Genomic DNA, 20,277 nt, shown 5'->3' with positions numbered 1-20,277 from the left:
TAAACAAAACTGTGAATATGAGATAGCTATGTCATATATGGCTGTTGGAATCAAGACAAATTATTAGTTCTGAATATTTGTCACAAATGGTCTTTCTAATTCTTTATAATCAATTAAACTTGTCGAAAACCCGTAAAAACGTCAAAATTCCATCTGTCGGGTGCACCAACCTGTAGGTCTAAAAAACTTAAATAGTGAATTGCGCCAATGCAGAGGTTAATTCGCCAAATCATGGAAGAATAACTCATATGTTCTTTATGAGATATTCATCGAAATTGCGCTTATTTTAGGCAAAAAATATTCAAAGTGTTAGTAAATGAGTGTTCAGTAATCAAATTCTATTATTAGAACAAGTACTTATTTACACAATATTCATTCCCGATTTAATTTTCCTGTAAATGTGCATACTTTCGGCGATTCTATGTCGGCATTTGATAAAATTTTCAGTACAAACAAAAATTAAAGGTACGGCTTTTTGAAAATGTCTCAAGAAATGTCTGACGTCAATATTTGCCGCGTTCGTTGAGAAAATTGCATGCTCCAACGCAATTCTACAATCAATTGGCATTTTCTTCTATGAAATAATTGATAGTTTGTAATTGTACATGCTCTTAGGAATACACATATTTCATTTTTCACGATTTGAACCATTTAAAACGAATAAAATTCGGACAAAACAAATGTTTAGTGAGATGCCAAATTTTCACTTATGAACGCTTGGAACGTTTTCCGATCGGGAAACGGGATTAAAAGGGAAATATTTTCCGCTTTAGATAACAAGAACCATGAACCAGACACTTAATCTCGTCTCCGCAATTACTAGTATAGAACATGCAACTGAAGGAAAGAAACAAAAAATCGAAATGGATGGTTTATAAAAAGACTAAAAATAATATTTAATTGATCTTATTAATAAACTAAAGACTAAATAAACCAAAAAAGAATTGAATAAATTCTTAGTTTCCAAGATTCAAGATTTTAATAAAGATAACTCAGGCAGAATGAATATGAGAGTATTGTGATATATACACATAAAATAATACATTCAACGTAATAAAATAATAACATAGTATTCACAATAACTATAGACGATATAATTATGCATGGTTTCAAAATAATGCAGCTATTCTTTTTATAAAAATACAAAGTCGTTGGTAAACCTCGACGTTACAAACTGATAGCAAACCTTCCATTTTAACTAAACTTGGATATTTGATATAGTAATCGGTAAAAATCTATTTCTCAAACTGAGAAACTTTTTATTCAATTAAGCCTAAATATTACACGGAAAAGGAAACGTGGGTCTTGAATCAAACACGTGAAATTAATGCGCATGTCTATGCTTGAATCACTGGTTATTTCCAAACATCTTGCCAATTTTCATGTAAAATGAACTGGATTTATGAACAATGCAGAGGTATTAAAGGCCCCGAGGTTAATCACCAATCCAGTAGTCAGAGTCTTGTTGGACCCCGACTTATATGACCACTAGCTATTATTTATCATATTTATCAAAACTTGCAGTATTACAAATTTCAAAATACCTAAAACACCGAGGCCTCATTTCTTGCACGTGGTCAGAACTGCTCGGTGATGGGTTTTGCTTCCCTTGAAAGGTTACTCTTTGAAACGTGTGTACAACATATCGAAAATTGGCAATATATACGGTTGGTGTTTTTAATCTATTGCTATGTAGAACTAAATAACGTAAAAAGAAATAAATCATTTAATGCAATGTTTTGAGAAAAATGAGAAAAAAAGGAAATTCACAACACTTTTAAGGCACTTTTATCTGAAATAAATAGGAGAATCTAAATAATGCATTGTGATTGATTGATTGAATGAAAGATATGAATGACCCTGACTCTAACCGATTGTTACTGGTTGTCATACGGTATATACCTTGTTGAAATGTAGTAGCCCAAATTAGAACACCAGTTTCTATCTTGAATAAGTAACTCTACCTTCATTCTAGCAGTTAAACAGCTAAAAGGATAGGCAATTTTTACCAACAGGAAAACCATAGCCACCACCCCGAATTTGAAAATATATGAAAATAACATATTTTTGTGTGTATATGCACGCATAAAAAGTACTTAACAAAGATTTTTGTGCCCCCCCACCCCATCGCAGGTGATTCTCTGGATCCGCCACTGAAAACGACTTGGTGGTTGCCAACTTCAAAGGAAAAAGCTTGAGATCCTGATAACTTTGGGACGAAAAATTGAATAACATTGATTTAATGAATCAATGGTCAATGACTATAGCTGACCCAGATGAGCTGTCCCGTACTACCATACTTCGTGTACTAAATTAATCCTACGAGAAGGAATGTCCCGGCCAGCGGAAGCTATATTTTCATATAGCCTAGCTGGCCGAGTGGTCTAGGGCGCTGGACTTCGAACAGGCGGTGCTGCGATAGATGTCACATCGGTACTAGTTCGAGTCCCGCGGAGGGACCAAAAGTTTACTTCGCAAATTTGACAGTTCTAAGATCCTTGGAAATTTTTTCAGACCTTATAGATATATATATATATATATATATAAACGTCTAAATATGTTTAACATCACCAAATGGTGGTAATATTTCGGATAACCGATATCCTTCTTCAGCATAAAACTAATAAAGTTCAAGATCAAAACATAGATTCAGTAGCTGAATCCCGCACGCTGTGGGTGATTGTACCTTTATCAAAGGCACACATAAGCAAATGATAAGGAATCTGAATGAAAACGAGAAAGGGGGTGTTATAAATTTATCGAAAATTAGAAGTGAATTAACTGTGGAAAACAATTAAGAAAAGTCAAAATATAATAGTACGGCGTATTGATGTATAGGTGTAGTGCTGTACCAGCCTTAGACCAAGGCCTAAAAATGAATTATTTTTTTCTCGTTTATTCCATCTGCTGTTTGTAATTTTTTCATCCAAGAGCTTTCTCGAGACACTCTTTCACATTTTTACCAGTTGTTATTATGTCAGTTACGATCGTAACAACAATGTTGTGGAGATCCTCCTGGGTGTGTCCGGCAGATCTAAGGTGGCGACTTAGAGGGAGGTCTGGTTTACATTTATAGTCACTGCAATAACCATTCTTACGCCTGTTGAAAGGTTGTTCTGTTTCCCCAACGTACTGCATACCACCTCGGCACTGGGGAAGGTATATGATGTTTTCGGTTTTCCAAGTCACGTTGCAAAAATGGTAAAATGTAGTGAATAGAGTCGTCACATTCTGAGACGTTTTTATATTACTTTTATTATTAACGTTACAATTGGATATGTTCATACTAAAACTATAGAAAGATTTGGACTAATATCTTATCAAATCGACAGAAATTATAATGATAAAATACAAAAAGAGTTGGGAAATGTGAAAAAAAACAGTAAGTACTCCTTTTATTACTTAAGGAATGACTCAGTCTGATTATATAGAATTAACCTCTAGGTGATGCACACTATATGTCAGCATAGCAGGTTGTTTTTCAGGGTGCATCAGGGGCATTAAGCTTATTATAAATAGACCCAAAAAATATTACAGTCATTCCTTATAATTTTATTTAAGTATCAAAATTCAACGAGTAGATCATCTACAGTTCGATGACGTCACATTCATTACAAAATTTGGTCTATTAGAAGATGGACGAATTTTTTTATTCAATCAGAAAACGTGTAACTACCGAATGACTGAAGATGTCTAATAGATAAATTCATTTAGCAAAACTGGTATATTTACCTTTGGGTTCTTCGGTTACATCACACTCTACACGTTGACGTACTCCCAAACAGTTAGAGTGGGGAAATGCTCTCGGACCCACGTGGGGTCTGGGAGTAGGCCAAGAGCGTCAACACAGCAGCCCAGCCGCTAGTAGAACATATTCTGACCGAGTTCTTCGGTCAGGTATCCCGAAGGCTGGGCTCCGCCACCAACACCAGTTGGTTCTACTAACCCACTAACATCGACCGCGAGAGGCCTGTATTGGTATTCAATGTCGTTAAAAACCCCCAATCATAATCGGTTACATCAAAGTCCGAAGTAAAATTCAATCGACATTAAAAAAAACAAGTCTACTAAAACTTTGTCTTTAAGTAACAAAGTATTTTATTATATTGACCTGTGTTAACATATAATATGATAGTTATGCTACATTAGATATCATAAGTATACTTTAGTCACTCTGGTCCTTTGAGTCACCTTATATTTATGGATCATGGATGAATATTCATTAAAATTTAAAAGATCATGAAAATTGTATTTCGAATTTTATGAAAGATCACATTCGGAGAGAAAACTATTTTGAAGAATTTTAATATAAGTGGTTATATAAAGTGGTTATATATGTACTGATTCAAGATTTTAAGTTGACCTGGTGCCCCGGTCAATAAGATAATTTATCAACTGAAAATGTCTTTCTGTGATGATTTTCAAGTCCATGAATGCTGTGTTTAGAGTTTTACGGGGAGTTTACTTATTTTCATTGTTTCCGTTATATATCTTTCTTTCATTTTGTTTCTCTGTTGGGGGAACTCGTTTTGCTGGGTTTACTTTGCGAGGGACTTGGTGGGAATTTTATTTAAGGACCTTGCTATGCTAATTACATGCTGTATGCCCACTAAACAATTTTATGTTTAAAGTCCCATAACTCTGAAAAAAAAATAATGGATATAAGAATAACTCGAGGTTCTAAAGACCCCGAACTGCTCACTTAACTTGATAAGCAATATTCTCATATATTTTTTGTAAAAGCGGCCGTGTTTTTTCTTGGATAAAATTCCTAACGCCAATTGATACTTAAGGAACAATCATATCAGCTCTTATTGAATTCTGCTCCGTAGTTTCTTGGGAAATTTTTTTTGAAATAACTTTGAATAGCAAAGAATATCGTAAAAGGGCAATAACTCCAACATGGCTTCACAGCTTCACAGCTTCGTAAGAAAATTAAAGTTTCTATCCCATGTCAGAATTCTTCTGAACCTAACGGTGTTTTTGAGATACATGCGAATAAATTAATTTTTGAAGTAACATCTTTCTGGTTGGATAAAAAAAAATGTCCATAATCTCACAGACCAAATTTTATATAAATTTATTTTGGAGCATAAATAAATGATAATTGAATGAAATAAGCTAAACATCATTTAACGGAAAGTTAACTTGTTTATACTTAAAGTTTTGTAACATGTTGCAATTTTGTTTTTTAATAATCCTTAAACAGTTCTAACCATTGAGGTACATGCATGCTAGAATCACGACCAGATATTTTCGCTATCTCCAGTTTTACTACTGTAGTGAGAAGAACTGCATCTATTTTGGAGATGCAGCCTCACCATCTTGAAGCTTTATTAATTATTATATATGGTCTCAGTCTTAAACTGTCTTCCGCCGTTGCTTGTAATTTGGTTGAATCTGCTGGAATCATACTTTATTCCTATTTTGCTTAAACAAGTCATAAGGTGCATAAGCCACGCTTAACGTTGTAAAAACGAAATTCGATCATGGTTTGTAATAAAGCAATCATTGTCCTTACTAATTATTCACTTTGCGATATCAGAGTTAAGTAACTTTGTAAAACCTAGAGTTATCCGAGTTCAGCACATCAGAGGTAAAATTGTGTTTGAATTATGGAAGTTTTTTCCAGCATTGTCAAATTAGTTGGTTATCCAATATTTCGACTTTTCCAAGATCGACACATCGAGGTTCAACTGTTCTTACCTTATCAAATTTGGATCTTCTTTCGAGGTTTGAATTGTCTCAGGTTTCTGCCTTTATGCGGCTATAACATCTTGAGCTAAAAACTACCCCAAAAAAATCTACATAGAGACAAAATAAACAAGCCGGGCCCTTACCTTCGAAAAATAATCTGCTATTGACTGTTGGATCTTCTACCATTTCTCGCTTCCTTTCTGTGACTTTTTCTCTACGGGTACAAAAAGAAAACAAAAATAAAAAAATATACAACGTACATGAAAAGTACAAAAGCCTTTACTTTCTGAAGGTCTGCTTCCCATCTCTTCTGTGCTCTGTTTGGACCTTCGATCTCTGTTTATACTTTCCTTTATTGGACTATATCCTCTTTTCTAAAAAAGAGGGTCAAGCAATACAAACAAGTACACTACATAAAGAATATAAACAAAAAAGTTCAATAATAATCAAAAGATTCTTCTATAAAATTAGCAAAATTATTTAAGACCCCCATGTTCTCATTATTATAATACCATAAACATTTGGGCTAAGCTGATAGATTTAAGAAATTCAAAGACGCTGTTCTAAATTTTTCAAAAGTAAGTTCTTTTTTCTATGTCACCAAAATAAAATGATAATTTCATTCGATATACCTGAGAAGTACTAAATCCCTTGCCTTCAGAGGGAGTTTTGGTCCTCTCCATCTTGTATGTGCACTGTTTGGATCTTCTACTTCTTCTTGTTTCCTTTGTGTGGTTCTGTTGATGTTTGACCTCCTAACAATATCAAATTATATAGTATGAAAGAAAAAAAATAAGACATTACCCACCCCTCCTCACAAATTCTGTAAACAGATGTCCACTAAAAGACCTTATCTATCCTCATCTACTGGGGTGTTTTTTCACTGCTGGCTGAAATAATGACTGTAGTGACCGTGCACAGTCAAAACATAATTGATGAAAACAAATTATGGCTACTTAATCGCTCATGTCGTTTTACTTAGACCATGTATATCAACACTTTTAAAACATAATTTGTCTAACCCAACACGAAAATACGTTGTCTTAAAAACATCAAAGTAAATTTAGTGTTGAGTAGGACATTAAATGTCTAACAATGTTTTTTGTGCGTTGAGATGGACACGTTTTGTCTCCCACAACGCAAAAAGTGTTGACGTAGACATTTTTGGTCTAACTAAACCCAAAAAGCGTTGACATCAACATTTTTTACTAACTCAACCTAACAAGTGTTGACATAGCCAAAAAGGTCTACATAAACATTTTATTTGGGTTAGATTGACAACAAATGACTTATGCGACAATTTTCACTGTTGTGGTAGACAAAATGTATTTCTTATAGATAGATATAAACACCACATGTTTGCCTCCTCTTCTCAATGTCTCTTTTTGTGTCGCTTGTCAATATCTTCTTTGTATTGTATCTGCCCTACTCTTATTCTTTCTATCTTTTCAGTGTTCTGATCTCTATTGTCAGATGCTCGTATTGGCCATTATCCTCTTGAGCGAAAAGATATGTAACAGAAACAATATGTCAAGGACATGAGGCAATTACACTTTCCTGTGTAGTGCACTGTTGGGGCTTTTGTCTATATCGATTTCATGTGTGTTTGGCTCTTCTAATCTTATGTCCTTTTGGGGATGTAAGCTCTTCAACTAGAAAAAAAAACTGTAAGCAAAACTCACTCAAGGATACTCTTACTTCCAAATCCAAAAACCAATATATACAGCTTTTTTCAGAATGCCAAATGACTGATGAATGGTTGCATGAATGGAAAACTAACAATAAATCGTGGATGGACAAACAGCCAAAAAACAATATACGACTAATGTATGTGCACTTATAAGATTATTATTTTAGATTTTCAGCTGGCCTTTGACTTAAAGTTTCTTTTTTATATTCTTATAGTTTGTGGCATATATTTTGGAGTTTCGAAAATTTGTAACTAGCAAGTAATTCGGGGCACTGACTATCGTCTGCCCAACAGTCTTTTTTGTCCTCTCTTCAAGGTTTTCTATTTTTATCAAATACAGAAAAATGAAGTTGGCTCAAAATGATTTGATATTCAGGATATGTATTAATGTGAATCATCAGTAAAAATTGATTCTAGCTACTCAAACTATATTAAGATTAAAAGGGGTGTTAAACAAGGAGGTAATTTAAAACCTACCCTGTTTTATTGTTTCATTAATAACCCACGTTCAATATTTGAAATATCTTGTGATCCAGTAGGATGGAACAAATGAAATTTAATACGTCGAGCTTTACAGATTATCTTGTAATTTTATCTAATTTTATAGTCAGCACTTCAAAAGGTATAAGACTATTGTCATAAATGGCAGTTATCTGTTAATAATTTAATTTCAGATACATGTATAACACGCTTTCTGATTTCATGGATATAAATTTTTGTCCATCACCTCATAGATCAAAGTAATGTGAGTGTGACATCGTTAACCCTTTTTGCTGATTTATTCCTTAAATTTGACACTAAAATTAAATTTTACGGATTAACTGTCATATACTTTCGGTCTATTTGAAATAACCTCATGCAGTGCCTATGGTGTACACTTGAAAATAATCTGCTATTTGGCGCGCACCACGTGATTGAGGTTATTTCCTCATTAACTGAAAAAATAAAACAGTCATTCATTAAATAGGCAGAGATAATGATTTTTCAAGGGGGCAATAAACCAAATGATATTTTTTGTTATAAGCAACAATTGTTGCAAGAATTAAAGGTATTCAATTTCTTAGGAAATATCATTGGCCATAATGGAAAGTTTAAAAGGTCATAACACGAACTTCTAAAGCCATTATTTTTCCTTCAGATATACCTTGAATATATAAAATTTTAAACATATTCCGGTGAATTCACCTGATACTTTAATTAGAGCAGTAAGTTTATATGATACTGAAGTTTGGTTTATGGATGAATATTTTACAGTCTATAAAGCTGTTCAGAGATCCGTTCTAAGTGGAAGAATTTTAGATAAATTTCCTCTGGCTGTCAGATTCACCTTCGAAAAAGTGCACAACGAATTTTGTAAATGTGTATTAGGTGTACGAAGAACTGCAAGCAATATTGCTTCAAAATCTGAATTGGGTAGATTGCCTTTGGAATCTTTCATAAAAACACAAGTTAAAGATTATTGCACTAGAATAAACTCCCATGGCATTGATCCTCATTTACTCTTAACAAAAAACTCAATGGGAAGGGTATATATACGTGGTATAGCCTTGCCACCTCTATTATGAATGAATTTCAATTAGACAAAAAGATTGTAATCCAATGAAAAATTAGGATCGTTGATATTTATCCAGTCGCTGCGCAATATTGCCGACTTCGTTTTCCGTGACAGTCAGAAGCAATCAATTTTAGTTCCCGTCTTCCTAGGTTCCCGTCATAGGAAGGCGAGAATAAAAAGTTTCGTCCCATCATCTCGAAGGCAGCCCCGTGTAGGACCGGGTGTCGAAAGAATAGGCAGGGCCGTAGCTGCCTATACGCAAATACACAGTTGCGTACTTTCGGAAAAAGTAACAAAAATAAAAACACACATTTTAAAGATGAAATAAAGGTTATTTATCACATATGCATACCATGAACGTAGTATAGGCTCTGAAAACTGGCTCCAGAATCGTTAAAATCCAGGAGTTTCCGTAATTTTGCGTACAACTAAAACATGCCTAGCTACGCCCCTGATAGGCCTGCAGCAGCGCTAAGCTTGTCGTAAAAGGCGACTAAATAGTGCTCAGGACGCTCTGAGCGACTGGGTTGTGTGTCCCAGGTGGTGGAATGGGGTACCTCTGGTGTGTTACATGCTGGGGTTGTCAGGCTATAATACGGAAAACCTGACCGCAAACCATAGTGGTGCACCGTGTTGGGAAAGATGCCACACACGTTAAAGAACCCTACTGTGGTATTCTCCCGGAGTAGGGACCATAGGGCTCGGCCACAGGAGGCTAAATTGCCCGACCCTACCCACCTCTCCCTATTTCCAGTGACAATCAAAATTTGTCGACCCCATTATCCTTGTGTCCCATCCCATTTTTCATTTCATCATTTTTTTATGTTCATTTTATCATCCATTTCATGTTCATCACCTGGATATAACTGAAATATTGCTGCTCGGGCGTTAAACCCCAACAAACAAATTTAAACAAACAAAACCAAATTCTGTAATGTGACAGTCAATCGGAACTACTCGGCCATTTCCGCTACACTTAAATAAAGTATTTCTTTTGTGTAACTGCCCCGTGCAGGTCCGGGTGTTAAAAAAATAGGCCTGCAGCAGCGCTAAGCTTGTCGTAAAAGGCGACTAAATAGTGCTCAAAACCCTAGCCGGGGGCTAGGGCGCTCTGCCCACAGAGCAACTGGGATGTGTGCCCCAGGTGGTGGAATAGGGTACTCCTGGCGTGTTACATGCTGGGGTTGTCAGGCTATAATACGGAAAACCTGACCGCCAACCGTAGTGGTGCACCGTGTTGGGAAAAATGCCACGTTCCTCGCACGTTAAAGAACCCTACTGTGGTATTCTCCCTGAGTAGGAACCATAGGGCTCCGCCACAGGAGGCTAAATTGCCCGACCCTACCCACCTCTCCCCATTTCCAGTGGCAATCAAAATTTGTCGACCCTATTGTCCTTGTGTCCCATCCCTTTTTCATTTCATCATCGTTTCATGTTCATTTTATCATCAATTTCATGTTCATCGTCTGAATATAGCTGAAATATTGCTGCTCGGACGTAAAACCCCAACAAACAAACAAACAATCTTTTGTGTAACTAGAAAGTCTTAGGAGTTTCCATTGTAATGTGACTGTGACATCATCAACCTTCCAGAACAATTTACACCTTGAATTTCACTATTAACATTAATTATGAAAAAGAAATAACATCAATGCCCGTGGTGCACACTTGAAAGTAAACGGCCGCACAGGTTATGTATAGTGTTCACCACGTTATTGAGGTTATTTCTTCATACACCGAAAAAAATCTAATAAATTAAATAAGTTAGGTAACAGTCATTCCATAATTAACATCAAAAATAGCATACACACGTATATGTTTAAATGAGATATATCAAACACATATTAGTACAATCAATTATTTTTTGCGTTTGGTCTTTATTCAGTATGGTCGACACGAACTCTATAGGCTATTCCATATTATCTTTAGTGTTGAGAAAATTGTGTCTCTTGGATGGACAACCCAGAAGAATGGTTCACGAATCGTATTATAAGTATGAAAAAGCGAAATATGCGTTTAGACAAGCTCGGCAAGCGCCTTTTGAAAGTTACATTCAGAAAACATACGATGATGAAAACATACTTTTTATATCGCGCTAGAACTCTAACAAATAGGCTTCTGGAACAGGGTTATGTCGCTACAAGATTGAAGTCATCACTACAGAAGTTTTATGGTCGTCATCATGAACTCGTGGATCGTTATGGTGTATCCATCAGCACCATGAAAACTGATTTATTCAACGGGTCAAAGTTTTCCTATCCTCGTTTGTCTACCCCGGATTTGACTTTTCATGAGCAACTCGGCGGGTGTTTCTAGAAAAGCAGAGGACGCTTACCCTATCGGTGCACCTGGTCCATGCTCCCAGTTTTTAGTGGAGTCCGAGTTGCTCATTTGTTTTTGTTACTTTGTATGTATGATTTTAGTTACTTTATGTTCTTTGTTGTGTATGTCTCTTTTCCATGTCTGGTGTTGGTCCCTGGATTACATTCTTTTGGTTACCGCTTTAACCTTGGTTCGCTTGATTACCCTTTAAACGAGACGTCTGAATGTGACATTCGTTTATTCTGGAAAATGGTGAAAAGATTTAAACATTCAGTCTCGCGAATATATCAAGAAATTGTATATAACCATATGACTTGTAATACACCCGAAACTATTACTGGTGTGTTTGCAGAGTATTTTTGTGACATGTATAAAACAAGTAACAGTGCACATTTCGATAAAACCCACAAAGATCATGTAGACGCTATGTATAGCGAAATCGTAAATTCTAATTCTGATGTGGATATGAATCTTCCTGGTGGACAAATTACCGAAGTAGAAGTAAATGATATTTTTAAAGTGTTGAAGCGTCGGAAGGCGAGCTGCCACAATAAGATACAGAACGCTTACTGTACGGCGGCCAAACTGTTGTGAAATGTATAAATATAATTTTCAGTCGTATTGTAAATGAAGGGTACATTCCTACAAACTGGAAACTTGGACTTACAGTACCCTTATACAAAAGGAATGGTAAACCAAAAACTGAGCCGAATATCTACCGACCGTTATAGTCTCCTTCCTTTTGAACATATGATTAAGTCAAGGCTAACAAACCATGTCTTAGACTCTAAAGTTTTTCCAAACAAACAACAGCAAGAATTTCAAGGATACCTAGGTTGCATTAATGCATCTTTTAACCTTTATGAAACGATTTATCATAATGTAGAACGTTTAAGTAATGTATTTGTAGGTTTTTTTGATAGCCGCAAGGCTTTTGATACTGTTTGGAGAAAAGGGTTAATGATTAAGTTACGTGAATTAGGTGTAACAGGTCGCATTTGGAGGTTAATTAAGGTTACAGACCACCAATTCAACCAATGAGCATTTGGAACGTATGCAAAAATAGTCCTACGCAGAAATTACCCCTGTTCCTCATAGTGCTGTGAAAAAAGTTCTCATCTCATTTAAAAAAATTAAACAGTTTCTGAAAGGAAAAACATTTCTGTACATTTTATAGGTGCATTTTGCTTCTTGTGATGTGAAGCCTAATCTTCATAATGATTTCTAAATATACCCCTATCTTGTGAAAACACTGGGATTTCCCATGCTATTTATAGACCCTTCACTTCCGGTGACCAGTACTGCACTGCAAGTCTGCTAAGCCCACATGCCACTCTGAAGATTGTGAGCTGACATATGTAGAATCATGCTGATATATAGTCCTCTGCAGGTTAAAGTTAAGGTAAAGTCCAGAGAAACCATTGAATATTGTGAAATTAGCATAGAAGCCTATGGGAAGTGGAATTAGTGGTTTTTAGCCTTAATGGTTGTTATATCGATATTAAAAGCGCTGTAGTAGTAAACCAGAACATATCAAACTATTTTTTGGTAAATGAAGGTGTTCGGCAAGGAGGTGTCTTGTCCGGTTTACTGCACATGTGCTTAGTGTTCATAAATGGGTTAATATGTAATATTGAAAATGCAAATAGAAATACGGGTATTTATAATGTTTCTTGTGTTCCTCCATTGGCCGATGACATTGCGTGTATTAGCCCATCTCCAGCTCAACTGCAAAAATGCTTGATATTTGTTATGAGTACTCAAATAAATGGCGTTTTGGTTTTTAATGCAGAAAAGTCGTGTATTTACAGTTTTCACCTACGTTTAGAGAACTGAATATTAAATTTTCATGGTGTGTTGGTGAGGAGCCAATTCCGACAAGTAACAGTTATACTTATCTTGGAATCGATATCAACTCGAAGTTGAAATCAATTGAAATAACTACGTCCGCCTGCAGAAAAGGACGGAATTCCTTTTTTGCGTTGAACGGTGTCTCGTCTAAATCAACAAGACCATCTGTTTTAACTAGAATTTCTAAAACAGTTGTACTACCGACTGCTCTTTATGGCTGTGAAATGTGGACATGCTTGAAATCGATAGACTGGTCAACATTGCATAAATTCGAACATTTTATAGTGAAAACATTTTGGGACTGAAAACATTAACTCGATCAGACACTTGTCAATGTATATTTGGATTGTTCCCTATTGATGCTTATATCGATAAGAAGAAACTGTTATTTCTGCATAAACTGTGTGAAATGAACGAGTGTTATCTGTCGAAGAAGACATTTATGATAAGACTTTTTTCGTTTATGATAGACAACAGGCATAAACATTATGGATTCAATCAAATATTGTTGATATTCTTGGTAAATATGGTCTACTTGGATACCTATTAGACTACATCCTAGATGGTGACTTTCCTTCTAAACCTGTATGGAAATCTGTAACACAGTAGTTAATAGTGCAATTGATGAGAAGCAAAACATCAGATTGGATCAATCGTATAAACAATGATAGTGACTTTTCGAGATTTCGAAACCTTCACCATAATATTCAATTAGCCCTTTTCTGGAAGAATTCAGAAACGTTTACGGACATTAAGAGATCTTATTTCATTACAAAACTTTGGGCAGAAATTCCATATTCATCTTGGGTGTATGTACTTACTGTAAATATACAGTTCCAAGATATTTATATCCATGCATGCTTGAATTGTTCGTCGACTTGGCTTCTACAAGATGTCTGGTGGGATATTGTAATTGACAATTATCCTCTGCAGTTGTTCATAGAATTTGACAATTATGATGATGAGACGAAATATTAAATTTTGCTCGGAAGGGTACCAAAGACAATCCTGGATAGTGACGAGTTGATGAGCTTTACCAAACTGTGCCATGTTGTTCATTGTACTCTCCAATATTCTAGAGCGACAAGGTGAGTTAATACACGCTAAGATAATATAGAATGCATGCATGTCTTTCAAATCATGATGTAACTTGTATATATACAGTTCATATATTTGTCAAATAAAGATCCAACACAACCAGAAGTTCCATATTTATAATTCACTAGTACTTTCACGTCTTCATAGACGATCTTCAGGTGAAAAACTACAATAGTATCTAAGTAACGTTTCAGTGACGTTACAGATATAGAACGACTTAGTAACGTTATAAATAGATTCAACGTTATAAATAGAGTTAAAACGAAACTGAAAGTGCAAGCTAATACATATAATAAAAATTGAATTTAACGTCCGTTTAAGATAGGTTTAAATTTTTCAATAAACTTTCGTTTTTTCAACTCCCTTAAAGTGTCTCTCGGAGATTTCATTTTATAAAATAAAAAAATAAAAAAATTTCCACTGCCGCAAGTTTCAATGTGTACACTCAGCGGTATTTGTCTATATGCGGAATCTCTGACTTGTTGGCGGTATACCCTCATTCGTTCCGATAATGCATTTCCAGTCTGGCCGATATATATCTCTTCGCAGTTCGGGCATTTAATACAATATATTAAATTGGCACTTTTGCATTTCATGTTTGCATTCGTATATTTTTTTTCTTCTAGGGATGGAACAAATACAGCTACAGCCAGTCGACTACTAAAGAAGTGTGGAAGCATCTATAACCCCGGTGTATAAACTTTTGTGATAATTTAAGACTATGCTAATAGTGTAATTAACTAGTGCTTTATTTAAAGTATGCATCATTGTTGTTATTGTACTGTTACTGAACTTGATATATTTTCATGTCAAAAGTTTCACATATTAAAAATATGATCATTTCCAGCATTATAATTATTCATATGAAAATTGGGACATCAAAATCTAATCTAATTGCTATAAAAACACGTGCCAATCAGCAGACCTAACCTGAAACACGCTACAATGTGTTATATCACATGTCACCACAGGATAATTATTGCAGAATTATGATAAAAGTACAATTAGCACTGTTCTAATTGCCATGAAAAACACTCGAAGCAATTAACAGACCTAGAGCTCCCAAAACCGATAGTGTGTGTTATAACAATACAGGATGGCTACAAATTTCATTAATTAGTAATGAAAACAACGTGTTGTCACTATATTACACTTTTAATATACGGTCCGAGTTGTCTTGTTGTACGGTCCGGCTTGTCTTGTATTACGATCCGAGTTGTCACGGTCCGAGTTGTCTCCTGGCAACCATTTTTTTTTCATATACATGTACGTGTTGGTATATTTTTAAGGATGGCATTGATTTAACCATGGAATAATATCCCGAATAAACAATAAATTGTAAAACATCAAAAAAAAATAATATCATGATTACTAATTTAAATTTGCTATGGATGCTAATTAATATCTAAAAAAAATATCCTGGATAATATGTCACATAAAAAACTATTGGAATCATGATCACCTAACTTTGTGAACTCCTTTAACCCCACAAGCCCCACTTTTTACAAAATAAAGGAAACCTCTTCAGACACATTTATGTTTAATTCATGACTGGTTATATTTGTACATGTTATAAACAATTTAACGGCAGTGGGAAACATTTTTTATTATTAAAAAATATCTGCGGATTAAATTTGATATAATTTTTTTCGATGGGAAGTATTTCACACAGGATGCTGTACATGACTATCTGGCTTCATGCAATACAGAGTCATAAGCGTATTTGTAAAACCAATCTGAAATGGCCATATAGTATTAGTTTTTCTAAATAAAAATAGCCCAGTCTGTTACATTGTACTATTTTAAAGACACAGTTAATATTCCAAGGCAACTATTTTCAAGTAAAGACCTATCACCCAATTTATATATTTAAGATACCAACTGGACCAATGATGAAAGTAAAATGTTATCAGGCAAGCTATCAAGTGAATTTGACTGATCAGTTGAAGACCTCGTGATTTGTTTATTTTGAGCGTTTTATGCAGATACAGATTCTGTTTCTGTAGCAGAAAATGGCATGATGGCTTTGTACGTTAACTTGATAACATATGAAAACATTTCTAGTTTCCTGACGCGATTTGTGACTTTAAACTTCCCGGGAAAATTATTTGTAATTGATTTTATGCTAATAACATGGCGTCAATAGCTTCAATGCGCATGCGTTACTCTATCCATTCGCAGACTACGGGGTTTCTTGTTACGGAATCAAGGTGGACCGCACCCCTACATTTGGAGGAAATAACCAAAATACACTAATGCCGGGTGAAATATTGTGATAAAATTATTCTTTATGTTCTTATAACAGGATTTTCACCCTTTTTAACTTTTTATGTAAGTATGAAACGCTAAATATTCCGCGAAAAGGCAGAATCTATGAACAAAGCAGATCTGCATCAATAATGAACGGTAATCGCTGATAAAAATTTGACAGATAAACAAAACAATTACCCCGACCCTTCTTTGCTTGTACTGTAGTCACTAATTTTACAGATTCGCGTTTATTACTCTTGTTAATGTTCATTCCTTTGACGATTGTCAGTGTTGCCCGACAGTGTGGACCTGATGCTGAGTATTGATGCGAACGACGACGAGAAAATGCATCAATAACGGGCACCTTTCATAATGTATGAAAAAAAATACATTGTTGACAAGATCGTTGTAACTTTACATTAAATATTTGAACAAATGGAGCGTTATAATGTCAGTTTCCTTCATATGGACTGGTATTGTTACAAAGGAAATCTTTTCAATATTTTCGGCCATTTTGTAATATGGCGTTTATGCATAAAATAAACATAATAATTACACTGTATGTATCAACCTATAGATTGAAGTAACTTAACTTCTGTTGTTAAGTGTTCACAATAAGTGCCATTGTATAATAATATCTATATATATATCTGTTTATTTGAAATTCTGCATTAGAAAGGTTTCAATTCTTCAAGAACTAAGATCATACTAGTGGCAGATACTTAACACAAAATTCTGAATGCTGCTCCATTTATGGTATTTAAATAATGCACATGGTAAATATTTTCAACTATTTAAGATTAAACCCTTACAACTGCCTCAGATACATTTATATTGAACCAAGTTGAAAAGCCTGACAAGTAATAATTAAGCAATGAACCAAAGTTTGAAGGTTGCTAATGGAAATGTATATTTTAATCATTTCTACTGTAAGGTATACATGTACTTAATATATATTTCATAAGATATCTTTGACCTCATCTTTACATGTGTACACAATGTACATGCACATGAACATTTGGAAAAGGGGTTAAAAATAATATAAGTTGTACAGTACAAATGTATATATATGTACACTGTACATGTATGTGTATGATACGAAGAGATACCTTTTTTTTCAAGAATTCGTACAAGCATTTAGTTACAGCTAGACCAAAAATTGTTATCACAAGTGTGGCTGTTGGAACCATCTTAGAAATTGAATCTTTCTCAAAAACAAAATAAGTATGTCAAACATGATTATTAGTGAGAATTGTGACATACACCGTATCTTGACCAAAGTTATTGTTCTTTTTTTAAGATCTAATAGTTAATTTGTCTGGTAACACCCCATACAACTTGTCTAGAACAATGAAGAGTCTAGGTGTTAAATATACATGTATACTTTGTTATTAGTGACTGTTACTATCAATCAAGTTCTGAATAGAAATTAAAATAGCTCTTTTTTTGCAGTTCTGAATAGAAATTAAAATAGCTCTTTTTTTTGCAGAAGGTTTTTTTTATAAAGTAATTCACCATGAGTAGTGAATTAGAACAGCTACGGCAAGAAGCAGAGCAATTAAAGAATCAAATTAGGGTAAGTAAGGACAAGTAAAACCTGCTTAAAGAGTTACATGTAAAAACGTACATGTATGTTGGGATGGCATTGCAGTCTTCATCTGTGTTGTCTTCTGGCATTGTAGATACACTTGGTTTTCATGTGACAACTTGAGTATTGGTTGATCCTTATAAAATTTTATTTAAAGGTTTGATTGGTATTGATTTTGGGGGTTGTGGCCCAAATCATTTTAAAATTAGGGCCTAAAAAAGCATTTCATAGAATTTAACTACATTAATGAACATGTGCAAGGTTTTTTCCTGGATTTTGAAAGCTTAAGTCACTTTTGCTTGAGAAGCATGTTTTCCAGATAATCCAAATAGCATACCTGAGATTTGATTAAAAAAAGAAACTCCCTAGCCTTTTAGAATCATCAAAAATTAAAATCCTTGTATACTAGCTCTTATACTTATTCAGGGACTATATATTCTATACATCCATGACATTATTTTAAATGTCTTTATTATTGAAAAAATGCTGTTTTCTGTATGGCCACCCTTTGTACAAACACAATTATCAGTGTTCTAGGATTACCATTTCCTGTCAACGGGTGAAAAGTACTTTTTAGGGTCAGGAAGGTTTAAAAAGAGATGCTAGTAGTCCATGGACAAGTACAATTTGCCTGTTTATTTTCTTTTGGATTGAAATCACACCATTTTATTACAAATAGATTCTGAATTATTTCTTTAACAAATTTGTGTGTTTTTACTTGCGATTTGGCAACATTACTTTTTGGAGTTTTTGATTCTAAAGAATCAAAATACCTTATGTTGCTGGTTCATCACAGGAACTTCCCTACTATTTCTTAACAATACACAAAAATGTAGTCCAAATGTAATTCCTTTTATATCATTCAATACCTCTTTTATAACCAGTAAATATGTTTCTGACAATTATTCTTCTCAATAATATAATTCTATTATTTCTGCAAATAAAATCAAGATCTTGTCTTCAAATCAACAGAAGATTTGAGGGACTCCTTTCTTGCCTTGAAAGATATTTAGTAATAACTTTGAATTTGGGAATTAAGTGGCAGTTATGTGTCCAGAAGCATTAATTGTTTTTAGCATTTTCAAGTTAACACACTGATATTAGTCAAAATCTACATCCTACCATTAATATTTTACCATTGATAACCAGGAAGTTAAGAGCAGTGATTTTAACCAAGTAAAATTGGCAGGAAAATTTAAATTTATAAAAATGTCTTGTTTTGGAAAATCTTATGTTCATCAAGGAAATTATTTTCTTTAACTGAAATTGGTTTTATTTTAGTATAATTACATTAGGATAAATAATCTGCTAATAAAGTTTTTGAATGTTATTGCAAACTAACTTATGGACATGTTAAAAAATTTGGGTAAAAGGTGAAATGGAACAAAATTCGTTTATGTGTGTGAAGTTGGATACTATTTAACTATTGATTACAGTTTATACTTCAGAAATCAGTAGTATTGACATTCAGTTTATACATATGAGGATCAGTTCTAAATAATATGAATAATGCAAAAGTATAACCGCAGTTTTATTTTTTATCATGCATTCTTTAAAATTTTGTTCATTCTACTTTTTTGACACGAATCAAAAACCTCCAGTGCTAACCACACTTTGAGTCATCAACATTATGTTGGCATTTTGTAGCAAAACATCTGAACAATAGTGATCATTATCACAATATGAAATCGTAAACGGAATACAATAACCCAGTTCGTATTTTCACGTATATTTTATGATAAAAAATGTATTTAGTAATGGTAAGTACGAACAAATAAGTCTTTTTGGAAATACTTGATCAATATTCTACCTTAAGTAGTTTGATTTATATGCCATTATGGGAAGTTTTTTCGTTTCTGGAATCAGTGAGAGAATAAAGTGTCATTACCGGAATTGACTCATATTTTATAATAAAGGTATATTTTGCAGAAAAATTTATATGATTTGAAATGAACCGGAAGACTGATAAACTTTGAGTGTTTATTCAATTTGTTCATGTATTAAATGAAATAAAGAGATCCAAATATGTATCAAAACTATGGTTTACTTCATCTCTTAATACAAGGACTTGACTTTTTGTTTTCAAGACACAAACAAAAGCACTAACCTTAAAAATATCAGGGAAAATTACTTGACTGACTGGGAAAGAAGATTTTGAGTAATGACTTTCCCCTGGAAAGTTGACCTAACAAATAAATCCTAGAACACTGAAAAATACATTTAGCA

General features: G+C 34.1%; 2 protein-coding genes across 3 annotated transcripts in view; one reads left to right on the top strand and one right to left on the bottom strand.

Annotated features, from left to right (window-relative positions):
- Positions 1-5,384: 5,384 nt before the first annotated feature.
- Positions 5,385-14,066, bottom strand: LOC148601900 (uncharacterized). 2 transcript variants are annotated; one of them, XM_088556953.1, is made up of 3 exons: positions 13,937-14,066; positions 6,330-6,452; positions 5,385-6,071 (listed from the first exon to the last, which is right to left on the bottom strand). In XM_088556953.1, exons 1-3 carry the CDS (start codon positions 13,972-13,974, stop codon positions 6,050-6,052), a joined length of 183 nt encoding a protein of 60 aa, XP_088413079.1. In that variant the 5' UTR covers positions 13,975-14,066; the 3' UTR covers positions 5,385-6,049. The 2 variants fall into 2 exon arrangements, with proteins under 2 accessions (XP_088413079.1, XP_088413078.1); XM_088556952.1 differs by having other exon boundaries at positions 5,385-5,911.
- A 2,326-nt stretch (positions 14,067-16,392) lies between these two features.
- LOC148601899 (guanine nucleotide-binding protein subunit beta) overlaps positions 16,393-20,277 on the top strand; it is a 35,541-nt gene continuing 31,656 nt past the window's right edge. The window contains exons 1-2 of the mRNA XM_088556951.1: positions 16,393-16,544; positions 17,953-18,039. Of these exons, the coding sequence (XP_088413077.1) occupies positions 17,980-18,039 (60 nt within the window). The 5' untranslated portion in view covers positions 16,393-16,544; positions 17,953-17,979. The remainder of the gene's footprint in view (positions 16,545-17,952; positions 18,040-20,277) is intronic.

Source organism: Perna viridis, chromosome 12 (assembly GCF_037379345.1).
Source record: "Perna viridis isolate PV_CMFRI_1.1 ecotype Kerala chromosome 12, ASM3737934v1, whole genome shotgun sequence".
Lineage (NCBI taxonomy): Eukaryota > Metazoa > Mollusca > Bivalvia > Mytilida > Mytilidae > Perna > Perna viridis.
This window is presented reverse-complemented; position numbering and strand designations above follow the sequence as displayed.

Bases quoted from the DNA above. Each gene is read 5' to 3' on its own strand.
- LOC148601900 (XM_088556952.1), bottom strand. From the start codon at position 13,974: ATGCATGGATATAAATATCTTGGAACTGTATATTTACA. The intron at 6,453-13,936 runs GTAAGTACATAC...TGATATTGTTAG, and splicing joins CTTGGAACTGTATATTTACA to GAGGTCAAACATCAACAGAA. The intron at 5,912-6,329 runs GTATATCGAATG...TTGTACCCGTAG, and splicing joins AGGGATTTAGTACTTCTCAG to AGAAAAAGTCACAGAAAGGA.